Here is a 17,308-nt window from a genome sequence, read left to right on the forward strand (position 1 = left end):
ACAATAGGGGTGGGAGGGAGCGGGAGGGTTTTTTCAAAGGCTCCCAAATTCTCGCAGACAATGGCAGCCCCCGCCCCCCCCCCCCCCCGCCCCAGGACCCACCCGCGGGGCCGGGGGGCGCCGGGCCCTGCTCCGCCATCCTGTCCCCACGTGATCCTAATTAACCCCCCCTCGGTAATAGCGACACATTCCGGGAGGGATTTGAAGGGGGGGTTGACCCCCCCCCCCCACTTAGGGCACTTAGGGGCGAGGCCACCTGTCAAGGGAAGAGGTGACTCCCGGGGGGGCGGGATGGACAGAAGGTGGGACCACCGAGGACTGGGGGGGAGTTTCCACGTCGTTTCCCCGCGCCCCCTCCCCACGAGTGGAGCCACCTGCGAGCTGCGACACGGTGGGACGGGGGGAATCGGCACCGGGCCGGGCTGATGCCCCAGGGCCGGGTGGGGGGCGGTTCTCTAGGACAGTGGGGTCTTCCTGCACCCCCAGCCCCATCCCGTGTCCCGCGAGTGGGGCGCGCACCCCCAGGGCCGTGTAACCCCCCCGGGGACCGCGCGACCCCTCAGGGGATGCGCGACCCCCGTCCCGGCGGCACCGGCGGAACCCGGCGGCGGGGAGCGGTGCCGGGGGCAGGGGGGTCCCGTCGCCCCCCGGGCCGGGCGGGGACAAAGGGCGAGTGACCAGCGGCTGCATTTCCGGCGGCGGACAATGCCCCGGCCGCGGGGGCACAGCGCCGCCCGCAGCCCCTCCCGGGGCTGTGCCCGGGGGTCCCCCCGCACCGGGCTGAGCCCACGGTGCCCCCTCCTCCAGGGGGAAGCGTGGCTGGGGAGAGGGGGGGGTGTTTGCGCCCACCGCGGCCGCCCCACGAGGGACTCGCCGCGCGTGGTGTCATCGCGCGGGGCATCGGGGGGTGGTCACTGTGCGGTCACTGGGCACGGAGGGGACCGCGGTGGTGTCACCTGGGGGGGGACCCCCGCGCCGGGCGGGTGTTGCCGGTAAAACCCCGCGTGGGGAATCCCCTCGCGAAGGCTCCGCCGCCCGCGGGGCCGCCGGCGCTGGCCGTGGTGCTGAACCGGGAGGCCCTGTCCAGGGTCCTGGCGGCGGCCTTCCTCCTCCTCCTCCTGCCCCCGTCCCTCCTCCTCCTCCTGCCCCTGTCTTTCCTCCTCCTCCTGCCCCTGTCCTTCCTCCTCCTCCTCCCCCTGTCCTTCCTCCTCCTCCTCCCCCTGTCCTTCCTCCTCCTCCTGCCCCTGTCCTTCCTCCTCCTCCAAATCCTGTCCATCCTCTTCCTCCTCCTCTCCTCCTCCTCTTGCCCCGCACACTCGGGACCTCTGTGTTGCCCCTTCCCCGCAGAGCCGAGCTGGGCTCCCACCCGCGGGTCTGGCGTGATGGCAGAGGAGGAGGAGAGAGAGGAGGAGGCGCTGGGCGAGGATTATTTTTCCCTTTTGGGATTTTTCCAGCCGGTCAGGGCTCTGCCAGCTCCCGCAGCAGAGGTGAATCAGCATCCCACGGGACACAGGTGGAGTGGGGGGTGCCGTGACCCACCCACCCGTGACGCTCACAGGTGCCATCTCATTTTACACTGATTTTAGCGGGGATAGACCGGGCTGGGGAGGAGATTCCACTGCTCTTATTTTTAACAACAGTCTTCAGTTGAGCCCTCAAAGCCAACAAGCAGCCCGTCGTCTGCAGCAGCAGGAGAACAGAGTCTGGCCAGTGCTTCCTTTGGGATTCCCACTCCTCCCCCCTAACCAAACTCTGGCGGCCTGCAGAGCTCCCTGTCTGGGACAGGGCTGGTGTAGGGGACAAGGCTGGTGACAGTCTTGGCATGAGGGAAACCACAATGCCTGTTCACACTTCTTCACATTCACATTCCCCCTCTACCTGCCAGCACCCACAGCTGTCCCTGGTGGGGATCCAGGATCGTGGTCCTTCCCAGTGTCTGCGGAGCCAGGATGCATCTGGCCCCCTCTCCTGGCAGCAAGGGCCAGGTCCACAGGCCGTGTTTATTCTTGTTTTCCTCTCACCTGTGGGATAACTGGGGCAACAGAGAAAAAAATAACCCAAGATCCACCAGAGGCCCCTCCATGTGGCTCCATCCTTCTCAGCTAATCCCTCCTTCAATCCCAGATCCTTCCCCACTTTCCCCCTTTCGCCTGGGGTTTGGGGAAGGTACATCCAGTTTCCTGCATGTTTCACTCTCGTGCAGAGGTGTAAGGATATGGGGGAAGGACATGGTGAGGAATGAGCCCTTGCTTTCTCCAAAACCAAGTCCTTCAGAAAATAATCCACTACCCTGCACCAGCTTCCCCCTCCAGCCCCCTCCTGGTGGATCAGCAGCCCCAGAGGCATTTTCCTGTAACTATTTAGTTACAGCAGTTGCAGCAGCAACTTCCTCAGCTTCCCCCAATTTCTGCCCATCCTCAGTGACTTTCCACCCGTGTGACACAGCCACATCCCCGATCGTGGCACTTCCAGGCAGCGTCCCTTTACATCCCAACCTCATCTCCCCCAGTGCCGGTGACACATCCCTGCGTCATATTTCTGTGTGTGGTGTATTTGTTTTGGGGGCCTGTTGAATGGCAAATGCGAAAGGGAAGGGGACTCCTTCCTGTTCTTTCAGAGCCGGTCGCTGTGCCCTGCTCGGCTTCAAGGGAATAGCCGGCAAAGCGGCCGCTTTCACAAATAATGGCTTCATTAGATTGAAAGAAGTGGACAGTGACCTCACTGAAATGGACTTTCTGACCCCTGCTGACCTCTGGCCCCGGCTCTGACAGCCTGTAAATCTTCCCCCTCGGCACGGCCGGGGCGAGGGCAGCGCTCTGTGGAGCCCAGTGCCGGTGGTGCTGCCCGTGGTCCAGCACCACGGAGCTGCCCGGGGGCTGCCCGGCTCCATCCAGCCCCGAGCCCGGCAGGATGAGGCCCCAGGGGTGTGCAAAGCCCCGGCACGTGGGTCACAGCTTTGGCAGAGATGGGGATTGATGTCCCCATGGTGCTGCAAACCCCACCAGGTGTCCTGGGGGGCTGAAGGGCCATGGAAAATGATGTTATGGGGCTGAGGCTCCAGCGCCATCTCCCAGCACAGTCACTGTCACCATTTGCCCATTGGGAAGACCCCAACCAGCTGAAAAGCCTCTGAGCCCCTGCCAGGGAAAACTGATCCCTGCTCATCCCACAGGCACAGCCTTCCTGGCTGCACAGAGACACACAGACCTGCTTTAACCCCCTCTGAGCCCACCTCCACCTCCCTCCCACGGGCACAGACTCTTCCCCGCAGCCCCCAGTGCCTCCTTCCCCACCCACCCTGGTGACAACCACTCAGCCCTGCCATCCCATCTGCTGGTGGGGAAACTGAGGCACGAGGGGGGATCTATGACCAGTGAGTGCCTGTACAATGGGAACCCCTGCTGGGCACTCCACCCCACCATGGCACGGCCCCAGTGCTGGCAGAGAGCCCCTCGCATCCCAGTGCCACCCACCTCCCTCCTCCCCATCCTTCCACGCTCGCTGCTGACCTTTGGCTACAAAGCAATCAATAATGGAGGCCACGGTGCTGCTCCTTCCCCTCAGTGGCCCCCTGTGCTCCCCTGCTCTCCCTGTGCCTCTAACAAGCCCGGCTGGGATTGAGGGATGCTCTGACACCTCCCAGCACTGGGATCACAGGGATGGGGCACACTGACACAAGTGTGTTCCCAAGGATGCTCTAACCAGGCACCACCTTTCCCACACCTGAGAAATACTCCCCTGGGGCTCCTTGCTGGCTGCAGGGGGTCAGTACATGCCCCACAGCTCTGAGTTTGGGGCACTGGGCTCCCCGCAGTTGGGATGGAGCATCCTGCTGCCATCCCAAATGGGACTCACCAGGGCACTAACCCTGGCAAGGGAAGGGTGAGGAGCGTGCCTGAGGGGTGCCCTGTGGGGTGCTGCCTGGTGCCAGGCTTCCCCCAGCTTCCTACCTTTCCATAATAAAAGGAGGGTGGGGACAATCCTGTCCCCTGGCCTGGAGCGATGGGTCGTGCCCAAAGTGCCCAAATTCGGCAGCTCCCTTCTGTAAAAGCCCTCGGGCAGCAGCTGATTGATCGGCTGCAGAGCGGGGATTGATCAGGATTTCAGCCCATACATATTCCTGCTCCCTGATAAAGGGGAATCGATAGCTGAAAGATATTCCCCCAAGGCAGCAGATCCCCACAGACCAGGGCTTGCAAGCCTCCCCTCGCCCCCTCAGTCCCCCCACCCCAGTTCAAACCTTGCTCCCCCCGACAGCAAACCAGGCAGTGGGGGAGAAAATTGCTGTGGGGGATCTGGGGAGGAGGAGGCACAGCAGAAGCCTCTGCTCCTGTGGCTGGTTCTTACCTCCCAAAGCACTGGCCTGTCCTGCATCTTCCTCCTCTCACCGCTGGTTTTCCTCCTTCTTGGGGTGCTTGGGGGCACACCAAGAACACCAAGCACCCCCCAAAGCCCAGTGCAGCCGAGCTGGCTGGTACCTCCACAGTCATCATCTCTAAAGACCAGCACGGCCCTGGCTCAGCCCCTCCCCAGAGCTGGAAACTCGTTGCAGGTGTGGCCAGAGCTGCACTCTTGGGATGCTTGTCCCCTGGCAATGGGGTACAGGCACCCACGTTCACCCGGGGGAGGGGGCTCTGCCTGCAGGTGACACTGCCTGTGGGGGTTTCCTTTTCCTTTTCCTCCTTCTCCTTCTCCTCCTTCCCTTTCCCCTCCCACTGCTACCTTCTCATTTCCCCCTGTCTGGAGGGAGGGTGACAGCAGGACTCCCCTGCAGCCCCCGGCAGGACTCGGGGTGCTCTGGGGCTCCCCCTGGCCCTGTTTTCCCCTCTCCGGGCGTTGCGGCTGAGCTTCCCCCCCCCTCCCCCCCAGCGTGCCCCGGACCGTGTCCCTCCCTTTGCACACAGTGACTCAAAGCCCAGGCTCGCCCCAGTGTCCCTCCAGTTGCCCCAGTGCCTGGGGAACTGGTTTGCTGCGGGGGGGACCCTCCCCAGCGCTGACTAAACCCTCCCCGGTGGTGCGAAGGGACGTGGAAGAGAGATCCCGCTCCCCGCAGCCAGCTGGCTCGGCTGGTTTGGCACGTACACGTGCTTACACACGCTTATACATGCTAAATACACATATGCACACAGTAACAAACACACTAACACACCGCAGCCCGTCCTGGGGCCGCCGGGACCCCCCCATTGCTGCTCCTCACGGGATCCCACACGGAGGGATGCAGGGGCCTGATCCTGCTCATGTGCTGGAGCCACGGGGACGGGCAGCCAGTCCCCTCACGGGTGCTCAGCCACTCTTGGGGGCCCCACGAAGGGCATTGGCGGGGGCCCAGGGCTCTGCCAAAACCCAGCGGAGCGAGCTCGGCTCCGCCTCAGTTTCCCCAGCACGTGAGCGGTGGCACCCAGAGCTCGGTGGCCCCGGGCGACCCAACCGGAGCTGAACTGTGGCCACCTGCGCCGGGCTGGCGGTGACCAGGGAGGCTCCTGGGCTGGGCCAGCAGCCGGGAGTGGTGGCCCCGGGGTGAGGCTGGCACCGCAGCGGGCTCCCGCGGGGCTGGGGAGGAGCGGGAGGGCAGGGAGAGGATGCAGGGCGGGTGTCGGCTCTGCTGCGCTCCGAGCCCTGCCGGGACAGGGCTCTGCGCCTGGGGGTCAGGTCTCCTGTGGTGGCCCAGGGCTACTGTGACCTCCGTGCCACCCCCAAGCCAGTGTGAAGTCCCTCGAGAGCCCCAGCTCCCCGAGACCTGGGAGACCTCCCCGCGTTAGGAGCCTCCCGGGAACGTCCTGCGGTGCTGGGAGCTCCACGTGGGACCCCCACGATTAATCCGGGTGCAATCACAGCCCTGGGGAGCCCCAGCCCCTCACCACAGCGTGTTGGGACCCTGCCAGCCCCACGGCCCGAGCGATGGTGGGGCCACCGTGATGGCTGGAGATGCAGTGACAAAGCTGGTCACTGAGGTCCCCTCTGAGGGACCATCGCCCTCGCCGAGGTGGGTGGCGGGACGGGGGTCCGGGGGGCCCAGAGCCACCCAGGCTGGCTGTGCTCCCTCCCGGCGCTGCTGAGTCGGAGGAAACAGAGGAGCTGGGTGCTGGGAACCAGCCTGACCGGCTCCCCGGCTGTCAGCACCTGAGGAATGCCAAACCTCCGCTGCGCCAGGGCTGGGTGCTCAGGGCTGGGTGCTCAGGGTGACTCTGCCGGTCCGCCCAGCTGTGGGGTGTGCAGGGAGCAGCACCCGGTCCCGCTCGGCACGGCACGGCACGGCACAGCACCCCGCTTGCCACGGCGGGACCCTCGGCCAGCAGGTACAGGGGGCTGCGGGGTGGGGGGCCCCCGGGCAAAGGCGCTGCCTGGGCTGGCCCCATTTGCATGGGTGATGGCAGGGAGGGGGGTTCCGCGCTGCTGGGAGAGGAAGGCACCGGTTCTCCCGTCCCGCTGCCAACCGCAAGGGCTGCTCCGGTCCTTGGACCTGTGCCCCGGCTTGGCAGGCGCTGGGATGGGTCCCTCCTGCCTTGCCGGGATCAGCACTGGCCAGGGAGGAGGGATGGGGCCGGGAGGTGGGGGCTGAGCCCGGCTCGGCTCCTCTCACCTTTAGTCCCTGACTATGGGGGGCTGCTGGGGTTATAATCCTGCTCCTGCCACCAAAGTGCTTTCCAGGAGGCAACGGAGTGAGCTGGGGCTCCTCCGCCTCTGGTGACCTCACGACCTGGGCTGAGGGGACAGCGGGGCTCCCCTGTCACCTCTGTCCCCCTCCTCCACGTGGCACATGGCTGCCCGTGACACGGCTCAGCTGGGGGAGGCAGGGGCAGCGAGGGGAGACGGTGGTTCCCTGCCCTCCCCGTGAACCTCAGCCCGTGCAGCAGCCACCCAACCCGTATCCCTGATTCTCCTGAAGGCGGCAGGTCCGCTCTCACCCCGCGGTGACAGGGCTCAGCCCAACGTGGCCGGAGGCTCGGCTTAATCCACGGTCACCGGCTCAAAGGCAGCCGCAGCTGCCGCCCTCAGCCCCCCCGTCTCTTCTGAATATTAAACGGCACCTCGTGCCTTTGACTTGGGTGCTGGGAGAGCTGGGATGGGTGCTGGGAGACCCTTTGGGATGACAGGAGGCAGCAAACGAGCTCAGCAGGTTGGCTTGGCCAGGGGGGATTAATTAGCCGTGCCAGGTGCCCCGGTGTGGCAACACCACTGGATCCAGTGTGGCGTGTCCGGGCGGGCAGGGATGGCCGGCAGGAGCAGCTGGGAAACCACAGGGTCTTGTCCTCATGTCCTTCTGCCCTCCTGTCCTCATGTCCCTGTGACCCTGACCCATTACTGCAGTAGGAATTATTTTAGCAGAAACTGGGGTGCTGGGGCAGAGCAGGGCTCTGGGTGACCTCCCTTCCCAGGGTCCGTGGGACATCGAGTGGCCCAGGGTGGCACCAGGTTCTGGATCCAGCTGCAGGGCTGGGATGGGAATGACAGAGCTGGAGTTCTTGGGAAAGACAGACCTGGAAATCTTTGGAAATCCAGCTCCAGGTGAGAGGCAGGATGCTGAGTCAGCAGCTCCTGCCTTCCCCCAGCACCCTGGTGCTGCACGGAGACGGCGTCACTGTGCCGGTGCCATCCTGGGGCCACGGGCATGGCAAATGTTCCTCTCCACTGCCAGTGAACCCAATCCCTCTTCCACTGGTGAATGCCATGACCCTGGGGATCCAGCTGCGGTCCTGGGGATCCAGCTGTGGCTTTGCTCACACAGAGATGTGGCCCCACCCAGGCTGGTCCCAGCCTCGAGCGGTGCTGGCTGTCCCAGACAAGGTCTCATCACCTTCCGGAAAAATGACACAAACTCTTCCTATCTGTACTGGAAAGACCTGCCAGGCCGGGGAGAGCAGGATTTGGAGGGCGCGTGGCGGGCTGGCAGAAGGGGCAGGCAGCTGCCTGCACCCGGCACTTCCCTGCCTGCTCCCAGCCCCCCAATCCCCTTAGGGACTGGGAAAGCCCAACCTGCCACCATTGGATGGATCCCATCCAGCTGGTGCAGGATAAGGCCCTCTCCAGAGGTGTCCCCCACGGAAACCTGCCCTGGAGCTGTGCAGGGAGGTGTCCCCATTCCCAGATGGGGACCTCAATTGCAGCCTGTCCTCGGGCTGACCCCAAAGCCTCATCCCTGCCACTGTCCCTGTAACTGGGCGGTGACACCAAACAGCTCCTAATTGGGAGATGCTGGGATGTGGATGCACTTCCAGCTCCCTCCCCAGCACCTGCTGCGTCAGCTGCTTCCCAATCCCAAACCCAGCAATAAAACCCTTCTGGGTCAGGGACGCAGCCACAGCGAAGCCTCCACCAGCATCCCCCTGAGCTGAGGTGGCACAGGTGTCCTTGTCCCCTGCCCTGCACCCCAGGGACCACAGCAATGCCCACTCTGCAGCACCCACACCAGGGCATGGAGCTGGGTGCCAGGGACCAGCCTGGATCAGTGGGTGAGGGCTGGGTGGCCATCCCAGCTCGTTTCCTCCTGCTGATGGGGCTGCTGATGGAGCCATCTCACCTTGGCCACAGAGCCACAGGGAAAGGCCAAGGGATGATGCTGCTCAGGTCCCCACCTCTGCCTGAGAATCTCGCAGCTGCCCCATCCCTGCTCTCGATCCCAGCCAGGCCCTTTGCCCCACGGAGCGGCTTCCCTGTTGTTTTTTGGGCTTGTTTGTTTGCTGCATTTGCTGACTCGGCGCAGCCCTGCTGCCCTCCTGACTCATCCCTCAGCTTGGGGCACGGCACAGCTCGGGGCACGGCCCGGCCCGGCCGCATCCTGCACACTCACCTGTGCTGTGCCAGGCTCTGCCAGAGCCCACCGTGACACAGGGCAGAGCTCCCACCATCCCTGCTGGACACAGCAGCGTTGGCACGGGCAGGCAGAGGGACCCAGGGTGCCCTGCACATGCCAGGATGGGTGACCTGAGCACCCCAAGATGCCCCAAATGTGCTCATGGGATCCCTCCCAAAGCGTCCTAAAGGATCAGAGGGAGGTCTATGGGGTTTGAGGGTCCGGTTTGGGGTCCAGGGCTGGTCCCCGCGGGGGGGTTCTGCTCAGCTCTCCCAGGGTCTCCTTCTCTCCCTGCAGCTCCACCAGCCCCAGCGTGGCAGCCGCGGGGGCTGAGCCCGGCAGTGAGAGGTGTTACAGGGCCACGGCATTCCCTCCCCGGCCCCACGGCATGGATCCACCGTTCCGGCACACCAAGAGCAGGGGCTTCGTCTCCAGCGCGGAGCTGAGCATGAAGCAGGCGGCCGGTGCTCCGGGGCCCGAGGGCAGGTCCCGCTTCCAGAAGGTCTCGCTGGTGTCGCGGCGGCTGGAGAGCACAGGGAGCTCCCGGGGCCGGGAGGGGAGTCCCTCCCGCGTGTCCCTCCTGCTGCAGGCCTGGGAGAGGGAGATCGTGGAGAAGACGGGGTCCAGCCCTGCCACCGTGACCCACCGGGAACACTCGTCCTCTGTCAGCCTCCTCAAGGACTTCACCGCGCACGGCCCCATCTTCTCCCAGGTGTATTCCCCGGCGCAGAAGCCCCGACGGCAGGACGAGAGGGGGAAGGCGGGGGCTGGCGGGGACAGCACCCCCTCTGCGGTGGGGTCCCCCCGCGAGGTGCCCGTGCACAGGGAGAGCTACATGCACGGCATCCTCCTGCCCACCCACCCCACGGGGGGACCCGCGGGGGGACCCGGGGACGGTCCCGGTGCCCCGTGCGCGGCCAAGCCCGGCTGCGTCCCCGCCCTGCCCAGGGCCAGGCAGGTCACGGTGCTGCGGACGGGCAGGGACACAGCGGGGGCTGAGCCACGGGAAGCCCCAAATGGGACACACGACGCTGGCGGTGCCACGACGGCCCCGCCACAGCGGGAGAGCCCCAGGCAGGACGGCAGTGGCTCCGCTGGGGCTGCAGAGGGCGGCGAGAGCTCGCCGGGCACCGCAGAGGCCACCGGGCTGCCGGCTCAGGGATGCCCTGGGGAGAAAGACTCGCCGCAAGCCGAAGCCACGCCGGTGAACGCAACCCCAGGAGACGGCGACAGGCCTGGGGACCCACAAACCAGTATAACCAGCTCCCTGCAGTGTCCCTCGGCTGACGCCGGTGGCCAGGCTGATCCGGCTGGTGCAAGAGAGGGAAGCGTGGCAGACGTGGATGGCACCATTCCAGCCACGCCACCGAGGACAGAGAACCCCCCGGGAGCTGACTGCGACCCTAAAAGCCCCTCCTTGGAGGTGAGCGATGGTCCAGAGCCTTCATCCCAAACACCAGGACCCACAAAGGCTGAGACTGAGCTGGATGGGGATGACACGATGCGAGACCCCCAGAGCACAGCCCAAGAGCCTGAGAACACCCCAGACACGACACGAGACCCCCAGAGCACAGCTCAAGAGCCTGAGAACACCCCAGACATGACACGAGACCCCCAGAGCACAGCTCAAGAGCCTGAGAACACCCCAGAGCCCCCCACCGAGCCCCCAGCCCCTGACCCCCCAGCTGAGAGCCCCCCAGACATGACCGAGGAGGACCCCGAGCTGCTGGTGGACATGGAGATCTTCGTGGACACGCTCCGCAACATGGAGCCCTCGGAGATGAGGAAGTCCCCCAAGGCCCCCCGGCAGCCCCGGCCGTCGGCGCTGGGCCGCTGTGCAGCTCTGCCCCCCATCCACGAGGACCGTGTGGACCCCCGAGCCCCCGTGTCCCTGCCCCAGGCCCTGCGGGAGCTGCTGGCGCGGGGCCCGGCGGGGCGGCCGGAGGAGACCCCCGAGGAGGAGGAGGAGATTGAGAATCCCTACCTGACCCCTGAGGAGCGGGCACCGGCCAGGACCCTCCATGGGGTGCCCAGGGACAGGGTGGCCGGCGATGGCTGGGTGGAGGGGGGCTCCTTCCTGGGGATGCTGGGAGGGGTGGGAGCAGATGAAAAAGCCAAACTGATGTCTGGGGGCTCGGCCGAGCAGAGCGTGCTCTTCCGAGGGAATGTCCTCAAGGGCATGGCGCTGCTCTCCCACTTTTTGGAGCACCGGGCAGCTGGAGCTGATGAGGGCAAGCCCTACTCACGCCTGGACAACAGTGTGCTCTACAGCCGCTTCGTGTCCCCCAGCACCGCCCTGCTCAAGCTGCCTGACAGGGAGGGGGCCACGGGCTCGTCCGCACTTGGGGACCACAACGGGCTGGGCCCTGGTGGCCACTCCAGCCCTGAGATGGCCATGCTGGAAGCCCTGAGTTCCGGCTCCATCCCTCCTGTCACTGAAGAGCCAGAGGGCACCATGGCCCTGTGTCCCAACGATGTCCTGGTGAGTGAATCCCACAACACAGCGCCCGGGGGGGATGCTCTGCCCTCCTGGGTACATGGGGAAGGTCATGGGGGCTGAACCCTGGAGCATCCTTCCCTGCTCCCAACATATGGCTTCCCATCAGAGGGGCCATGGGTACTGGGTGCAGGGATGGGTGATGGGAAGGCACTGGGAAGGGTGATAGGAGGATACCGGGATGGGTGATGGGAGGATACTGGGATGGGTGAATGGGAGGATTACCAGATGGGAGGATACCATCATGGATAACAGGAGGCTGTGAGGTCAAGCGATGGGAGGGTGCCACCATGGATGCTGGGAGGGTCCTGGGAGTGTGACAGGAGGGTCCAGGGCAGGCAGGAGGCTGATCCCAAGCAGTGCAGGAATGCTCGAGGTGTGGCTGCTCGGGGCGGTGGGAGGGTTTGGCAGACGCCAGACGCGAGGCTGCGGCTCCGGCTTCCTCGGGCTGCAGGGAGATGGCTGGTGCAGCCCATGTCCCTCCACGCTCCTCACACGCCCGTCCCCTCGGGTCTTCACAGCAAGAGGACAAGGAGGGCTTTGAGAAGATCAACACAAGACCTGGCAAGGTACAGGGAGGGTGGTGGGGCCGGGCTGGGCTGGCTGAATGGGGCATGGCATGGCACTTCTCCTCTGTGTCACCCCTTCCCAGATCATCCTCTACTCCGACGCCGGCTTTGCGGGACAGAAACGGGAGATCTGGGGCGACATCCCCGACGCCACGTCCTGGGAGCTCTCACACACCATCTCCATCCGTGTCATCCGAGGCGGGTAGGGGACAGCAGCAGGGCGAGGACACGCCGAGAGGACACAGAGGGAGGGCTGGGCTGGGACTTGTGCGCTCCCTGTGCTGGGGATGTCGGCCAGGTCCCAGCCTGGGGTTCAGGAATGACCGTCCTGCCGGTGCTAATTACCGCGGCTGCGATCCAGCACCGCAGCGGTGGCAGGACGTCCCCACCCACACTCTGCCCCGAGGCTCCCTCCCGGTGGCCACAGGGAGGGGTCCACGGGCTCGTGGGGTAAAGCAGGCTGTGGGTAAAGCAGGATTTCCCCCCCGCTTCGCTCCCACCCCGCTCCCAGGTGGGTGATGTACGAGAAGCCGCGGTTCCACGGGCGCAAGTGCGTGTTGGCCGAGGGGGACGTGGAGATCGACAACCCCTGGACGGCCTACGGGGAGAACGGGCAGCCCCGGGGCAGCCGCCCCTTCCGCATCGGCTCCTTCAAGAGGGTGGTGAGGGTGAGTGCAGGGAACTCCCCCCAAGAGCCTCTGAGCAAGGGATGCTGGGCCCCCGTAACACCCCTCTGCCCCCAGGATTACCGCACCCCCGAGATCAGCCTGTTCGCGGAGGAGAACGGCGAAGGCGCCCGGCTGAAGTTCACCGACTCGGCCGAGGACACCCGCACGCGGGGGCAGGCGCTTGCTGCCGCCTCCATCATCGTCCACTCGGGGCTGTGAGTGGCACTGTGGGGCTGGGTGGGTGCCGGGTGGGTGCTGGGTGAGCAGGTGTGATGAAGGTGTGATGCCTTCCCCCTCTTCTCCAGGTGGCTGGTTTACTCCAAGCCGTTCTTCGACGATGACCCCTACGTTTTGGAGCCGGGCGGGTACCCCAATTTAAAGGCTTGGGGAGCAAAGGATCCATCCATCTGCTCCATGCACCCCATCAGGCTGGTGAGTGTTGGTTGCTGGCCCGTGGTTCTTTGAGTGCCAGGGTTGTATCCAGCCCTGGGCATGACAGGTGAGAGCATGTCCTGGCAATTCCTGGTTCACATCAGTGAGAGCTCGGTGAGGAAAATGTGCCAAGTGTAGCTCTGGAAAGAGCTCCTGAGGGTTAGGGGTGAAGGAAAGTTCCAAAAGAGCTTCTTGAATGAAAATGACCCAAAAACCAGCTCAGGCTTTAATGGGGGAAAGCACATGTCCCTGCAAAGTTCCCTCCTGCCACTGCAGCCTCACTGGGGTTCCTTCTCCTTCCAGGGCTGCCCTGTTGTGGAGAGACCTGGAGAGCCACAGGTGAGTGCTGGGCCAGTTCTGGGGAGCTGAGGGCTGGGACATCCATGGGACCATTCTCACACCACTGTGTCCCCAGCTGCTGATCTATGAGTCTACGGGGTTCCAGGGCCGCAGCTTCACCATCAACCGAGACATCTACGACCTAAAGCGCCTTCCCGAGCCAGGGCTGCCCACCGTGGGCTCCCTGCGTGTCCTGGGTGGCTGGTGAGTGGCATGGGGTGGGCAGGGCTGGCATCCTGGCTGGAGCAGGCCGGGAAGGTGATGGCCAACCCTGGAAAAGGGCTTGGAGGAGCTACCCAGGGCTGTGGGATGGCTGTGAGTCACTTGGGAGAGTTGGAAATCCTCTGGAAACCTCACTGCCTGTGTCTGCCTGTGCCACAGCTGGGTTGGCTACGAGAAGGAAGGCTTCCGTGGACACCAGTACCTGCTGGAGGAAGGGGAATACCAGGACTGGAGGCAGTGGGGTGGCTACAGCAAGGAGTTGGTGTCCCTTCGGCTGATACGGACGGTGAGGGCAGGGATGGTGGCATCACTTGGGAATGGACCCAGCGTGGGCAGGGAGAGCCAGGCACCCCCATCCCACCCTCATTTCCCAAAAGGGAGCCTTTCTTACCTACATCAGGCTGCTGGGCATGGCCTGAGATCCCACAAACTCAGAGGTTTGGGAGCTGCTCCCACCCTCCCTGGGGTCCCTGAGGCCAGGCAGGACCATGGCTGTGTGTGTGCCCGGCCCACAGCCCCTTCCCCTGACAGACCGAGGGGCTTGGGGGGGGCTTCTTCTCCCTGCAGGACTTCTCTGACCCGGCACTGGTCCTCTTTGAGGCCATGGACTTCGAGGAGGGCCCGAGTGTGGAGCTGAGCGAGGCGCTCCCCGACACGCAGCTGGCCGGCTACGGCACCGTCACCCAGTCCATCCACGTGCTGAGCGGCGTGTGAGTGCATGGACGGGGCAGAGAGGGGCTGGGGGGACAGGGCAGGGTGGGGACAAGCCAGAACTCACCTTTTCCTGGCAGGTGGGTGGCCTACGGGGGCACCAACTACTCGGGCGAGCAGTACGTCCTGGAGAAGGGGGTGTACCGCAACTGCGAGGACTGGGGTGCCACCGACTGCCGCATCGCCTCGGCACAGCCCATCCTGCAGGTGGGAGCACTGGAGTGGGACACCCCCGTCCCCCACGGCACCCCCGCTACTGCCACACGCAGGGCTGGTGTGGGGGCCCAGGCTGGACACCCACCAACCCCGCTCTGTCTGCTTCCAGGTCAGGGAACACAACCTCCATTTCGTCTCCAAGGTCAGGAGCGGCGGATGGGGAGGGGGATGTGCCCCCCCTTGGGGGGACATGGTCCCTTGTGGGGTGGTGGTGATGCTTTGCACCCCCTCAACAAGCCCCTCTGCTCCCCGTTCCCAGATCCTGCTCTTCTCGGAGCCTGACTTCTTGGGGGATCATGTTGCCTTCGAGGAGGACCAGGGAGCCCTGCCCGACGCCTTCATCCCACGCTCCTGCAGAGTCCGTGGGGGCAGGTGGGGTGTCCCAGGGCCTCGCTGCTGCCACTGGGATGGGAACAGGGGCATCACCCCAGCTGCTTCCCCAGAGGGTGGGCGGGATGGGAGTGCTGGGGGATCACAGGAGGGATGGATGCCCACCACAATGGCCGTGTCAGCCTGGGCACACTCTTCCCTGCCAGCTGGATCCTGTTTGACGGGCAGGACTTCGCGGGGGAGCAGCACGTGCTGTCTGAGGGTGAGTACCCCACACTCAGTGCCATGGGCTGCCTCTGCTCCACCACCATCCGCTCCTTGAGGAAGGTTCCACTGGTGAGTACAGCCCTTCCCTTTTCCCTTCTCCTTTCCCTTCCCCATAGCACAAACCCCCCAGGGCCTTTTTCCCCTCCCACAGGCATCCCCTCTCCTGGCTCTCCGTCCCTGGAGCCCTCTTGCCCCCATGGGGTGCTCACTCTTCCCACCTTCCCCCTTCCCACCCCATCTCTCCCCACCATCCCACAGTTTTTCTCGGAGCCCTCCATCTTCCTGCACGGGCTGGAGTGTTTCGAGGGGAAGGAGATCGAGCTGAACTCCGAAGTGCGGAGTCTCCAGGCGGAGGGTTTCAACAACCACGTGCTGTCCGTGCGTGTCAAAGGCGGGATGTAAGTGAGCCCCCAGCCCCTCTCCCCCAGCACCCAGTGGGTGTCCCCTGCCCCCCCGGGGTGACCTGTCCTGTCCCATCCTGTCCCCACAGCTGGGTGCTGTGCGAGCACGGTGACTTCCGAGGGCGGCAGTGGCTGCTGGACTGCACTGAGATCACCAACTGGCTGACCTACAGTGGGCTGCAGCACGTGGGGTCCCTCTACCCCATCCGCCAGGTGAGTGTCACCTTTGGGAGGGGACAGGTGAACCCCAAAATCCCAGGGCAGGTGAACCCCAAAACCCCAGGGCAGGTGAACCCCAAAACCCCAGGCTCACATGGAGCTGAAGAGCTGCCAGCCTGCTCTGGGCGGGCTGGGGGAGCCTGGAGAGCAGTGGCATGGAGCTGACAGCTCTGACACGTGAAAGGTGCCACCAGCCTGGCACTGTCACCTCAGATGCTTGTCCCCCTCCCTGGGAGTGGCTGCCTTGGTGGTGAAACACTCCCTGTGGGCAACTGCCTTGTAAAATCCATGGCATTTTGGTGTGGTGAGCCGTGCCTGCACCAGCTATGAGGGATAGGTCACGATCACAGCCGTCGCCCTGGGGAGGGGCGAGGATCTCCTGGGGGGAGGACAATGGAGTCCAGGATCCTCCCTTCCCAAGGCCCTGGCCAGGTGAGGTCCCTGAGGTGCAGGCAGCAGGGCTTTTTGGGTGCAAAAATAAAGGTTTCTCTCTTTGCAGAGACGGATCTATTTCCGCATCAGGAGCAGGGAGCTGGAGCTCTACCTCGCGGTCCCTGACGACGTGGAGGACATGAAGGCAGGGCGGGTGGTGGTCTCCAGCCTGAGGGAGCAGAGCAGCTCTGTCTGGTACTACGAGGATGGGCTGATCAAAAACCAGGTCAGGTGTGACAGCCAGAGCCACGGAGGGGACCGGGGGAGCCCCTGGCAGGACTCCCTTTGGGGTACTCCCCACCCCACAGCCATCTTTTAGGGTTTACAGCAGCTTTTCCAATAGTCTGACCTCAAGCTTGCCCCCAAAGATGGGGTGATTCTCCTCCCCAAGTCTCCTCTGGAGACATGAAGGTGTCTCTGCCTTCCCTGCAGAGGTTTTGTCATCCTCACCATCCCTACTTCTCACTGAGAGGTTTTCCTGCTCATCCCACGTCCCACCCCAGAACCAGCAGCATTTGCAGGGACACCCCTCTGGGCTCTGCTCCTTTTTGCTGGTGGAGGCGATGGAGGGAGTGGGCTGACCTGGCCACCACCACCCTTTTTAGGTGGCCCCCAACATGAGCCTGCAGGTCATCGGGCCAGCTGGGAAGGGTGCAAAGGCCGTGCTGTGGTCCGAGACCCGGATGCCACGTCAGACCTGGAGCGTGGATTCTCAGGGACGGATCCACAGCCAGATGTTCGAGGACATGGTCCTCGATGTAAAGGGTGAGGCCTCGGCGCTGGCACAGGGGGCTCTTTCACAGGGATGCCCAAAATGGGCCACCCACCCCTTCACCACCATGAGGAGTGTGGTTTGCCCCCCTGAAACCTCCCCCTCACTCTGCAGGCGGCCGAACCTACGACCGGGACCACGCCATCGTTTGGGACATGGCCGAGGAGAGACCCACACAGATCTGGGACATACAGGTGCTATGAGGGGCTGGGCCTGCATAAGTGCCACAGGACAGGACGGGGACACCCACAGCAGGGCAGGAGGCCTCAGACCCCGTGCACGTCGTACCCCAACCACCCCTCTGCCCCGGCTGCTGGTGTGAAGGACGCCCACCAACCCTCCATCATGGGGGGGAACCACCCTGCCTCCCTCCCAGGGAGCCCCGTGTGTGGTTCATGAAGGACTCCATGGACACGACCAGTGTGGGACTCTCTGGAGAGCG

General features: G+C 64.6%; 1 protein-coding gene across 1 annotated transcript; it reads left to right on the forward strand.

Annotated features, from left to right (window-relative positions):
- Window positions 1-5,915: 5,915 nt before the first annotated feature.
- On the forward strand, window positions 5,916-17,069 carry CRYBG2 (crystallin beta-gamma domain containing 2). The gene is made up of 20 exons (XM_032710309.1): window positions 5,916-5,983; window positions 9,089-11,273; window positions 11,810-11,857; window positions 11,941-12,059; window positions 12,369-12,525; window positions 12,601-12,740; window positions 12,831-12,957; window positions 13,261-13,296; window positions 13,373-13,500; window positions 13,678-13,804; window positions 14,086-14,228; window positions 14,310-14,436; window positions 14,555-14,587; window positions 14,705-14,817; window positions 14,982-15,111; window positions 15,301-15,440; window positions 15,533-15,656; window positions 16,162-16,320; window positions 16,700-16,859; window positions 16,981-17,069. Exons 1-20 carry the CDS (start codon window positions 5,916-5,918, stop codon window positions 17,067-17,069), a joined length of 4,353 nt encoding a protein of 1,450 aa, XP_032566200.1.
- Window positions 17,070-17,308: the final 239 nt, after the last annotated feature.

This window comes from Chiroxiphia lanceolata, chromosome 24 (assembly GCF_009829145.1).
Source record: "Chiroxiphia lanceolata isolate bChiLan1 chromosome 24, bChiLan1.pri, whole genome shotgun sequence".
NCBI classification, from domain to species: Eukaryota; Metazoa; Chordata; class Aves; order Passeriformes; family Pipridae; genus Chiroxiphia; species Chiroxiphia lanceolata.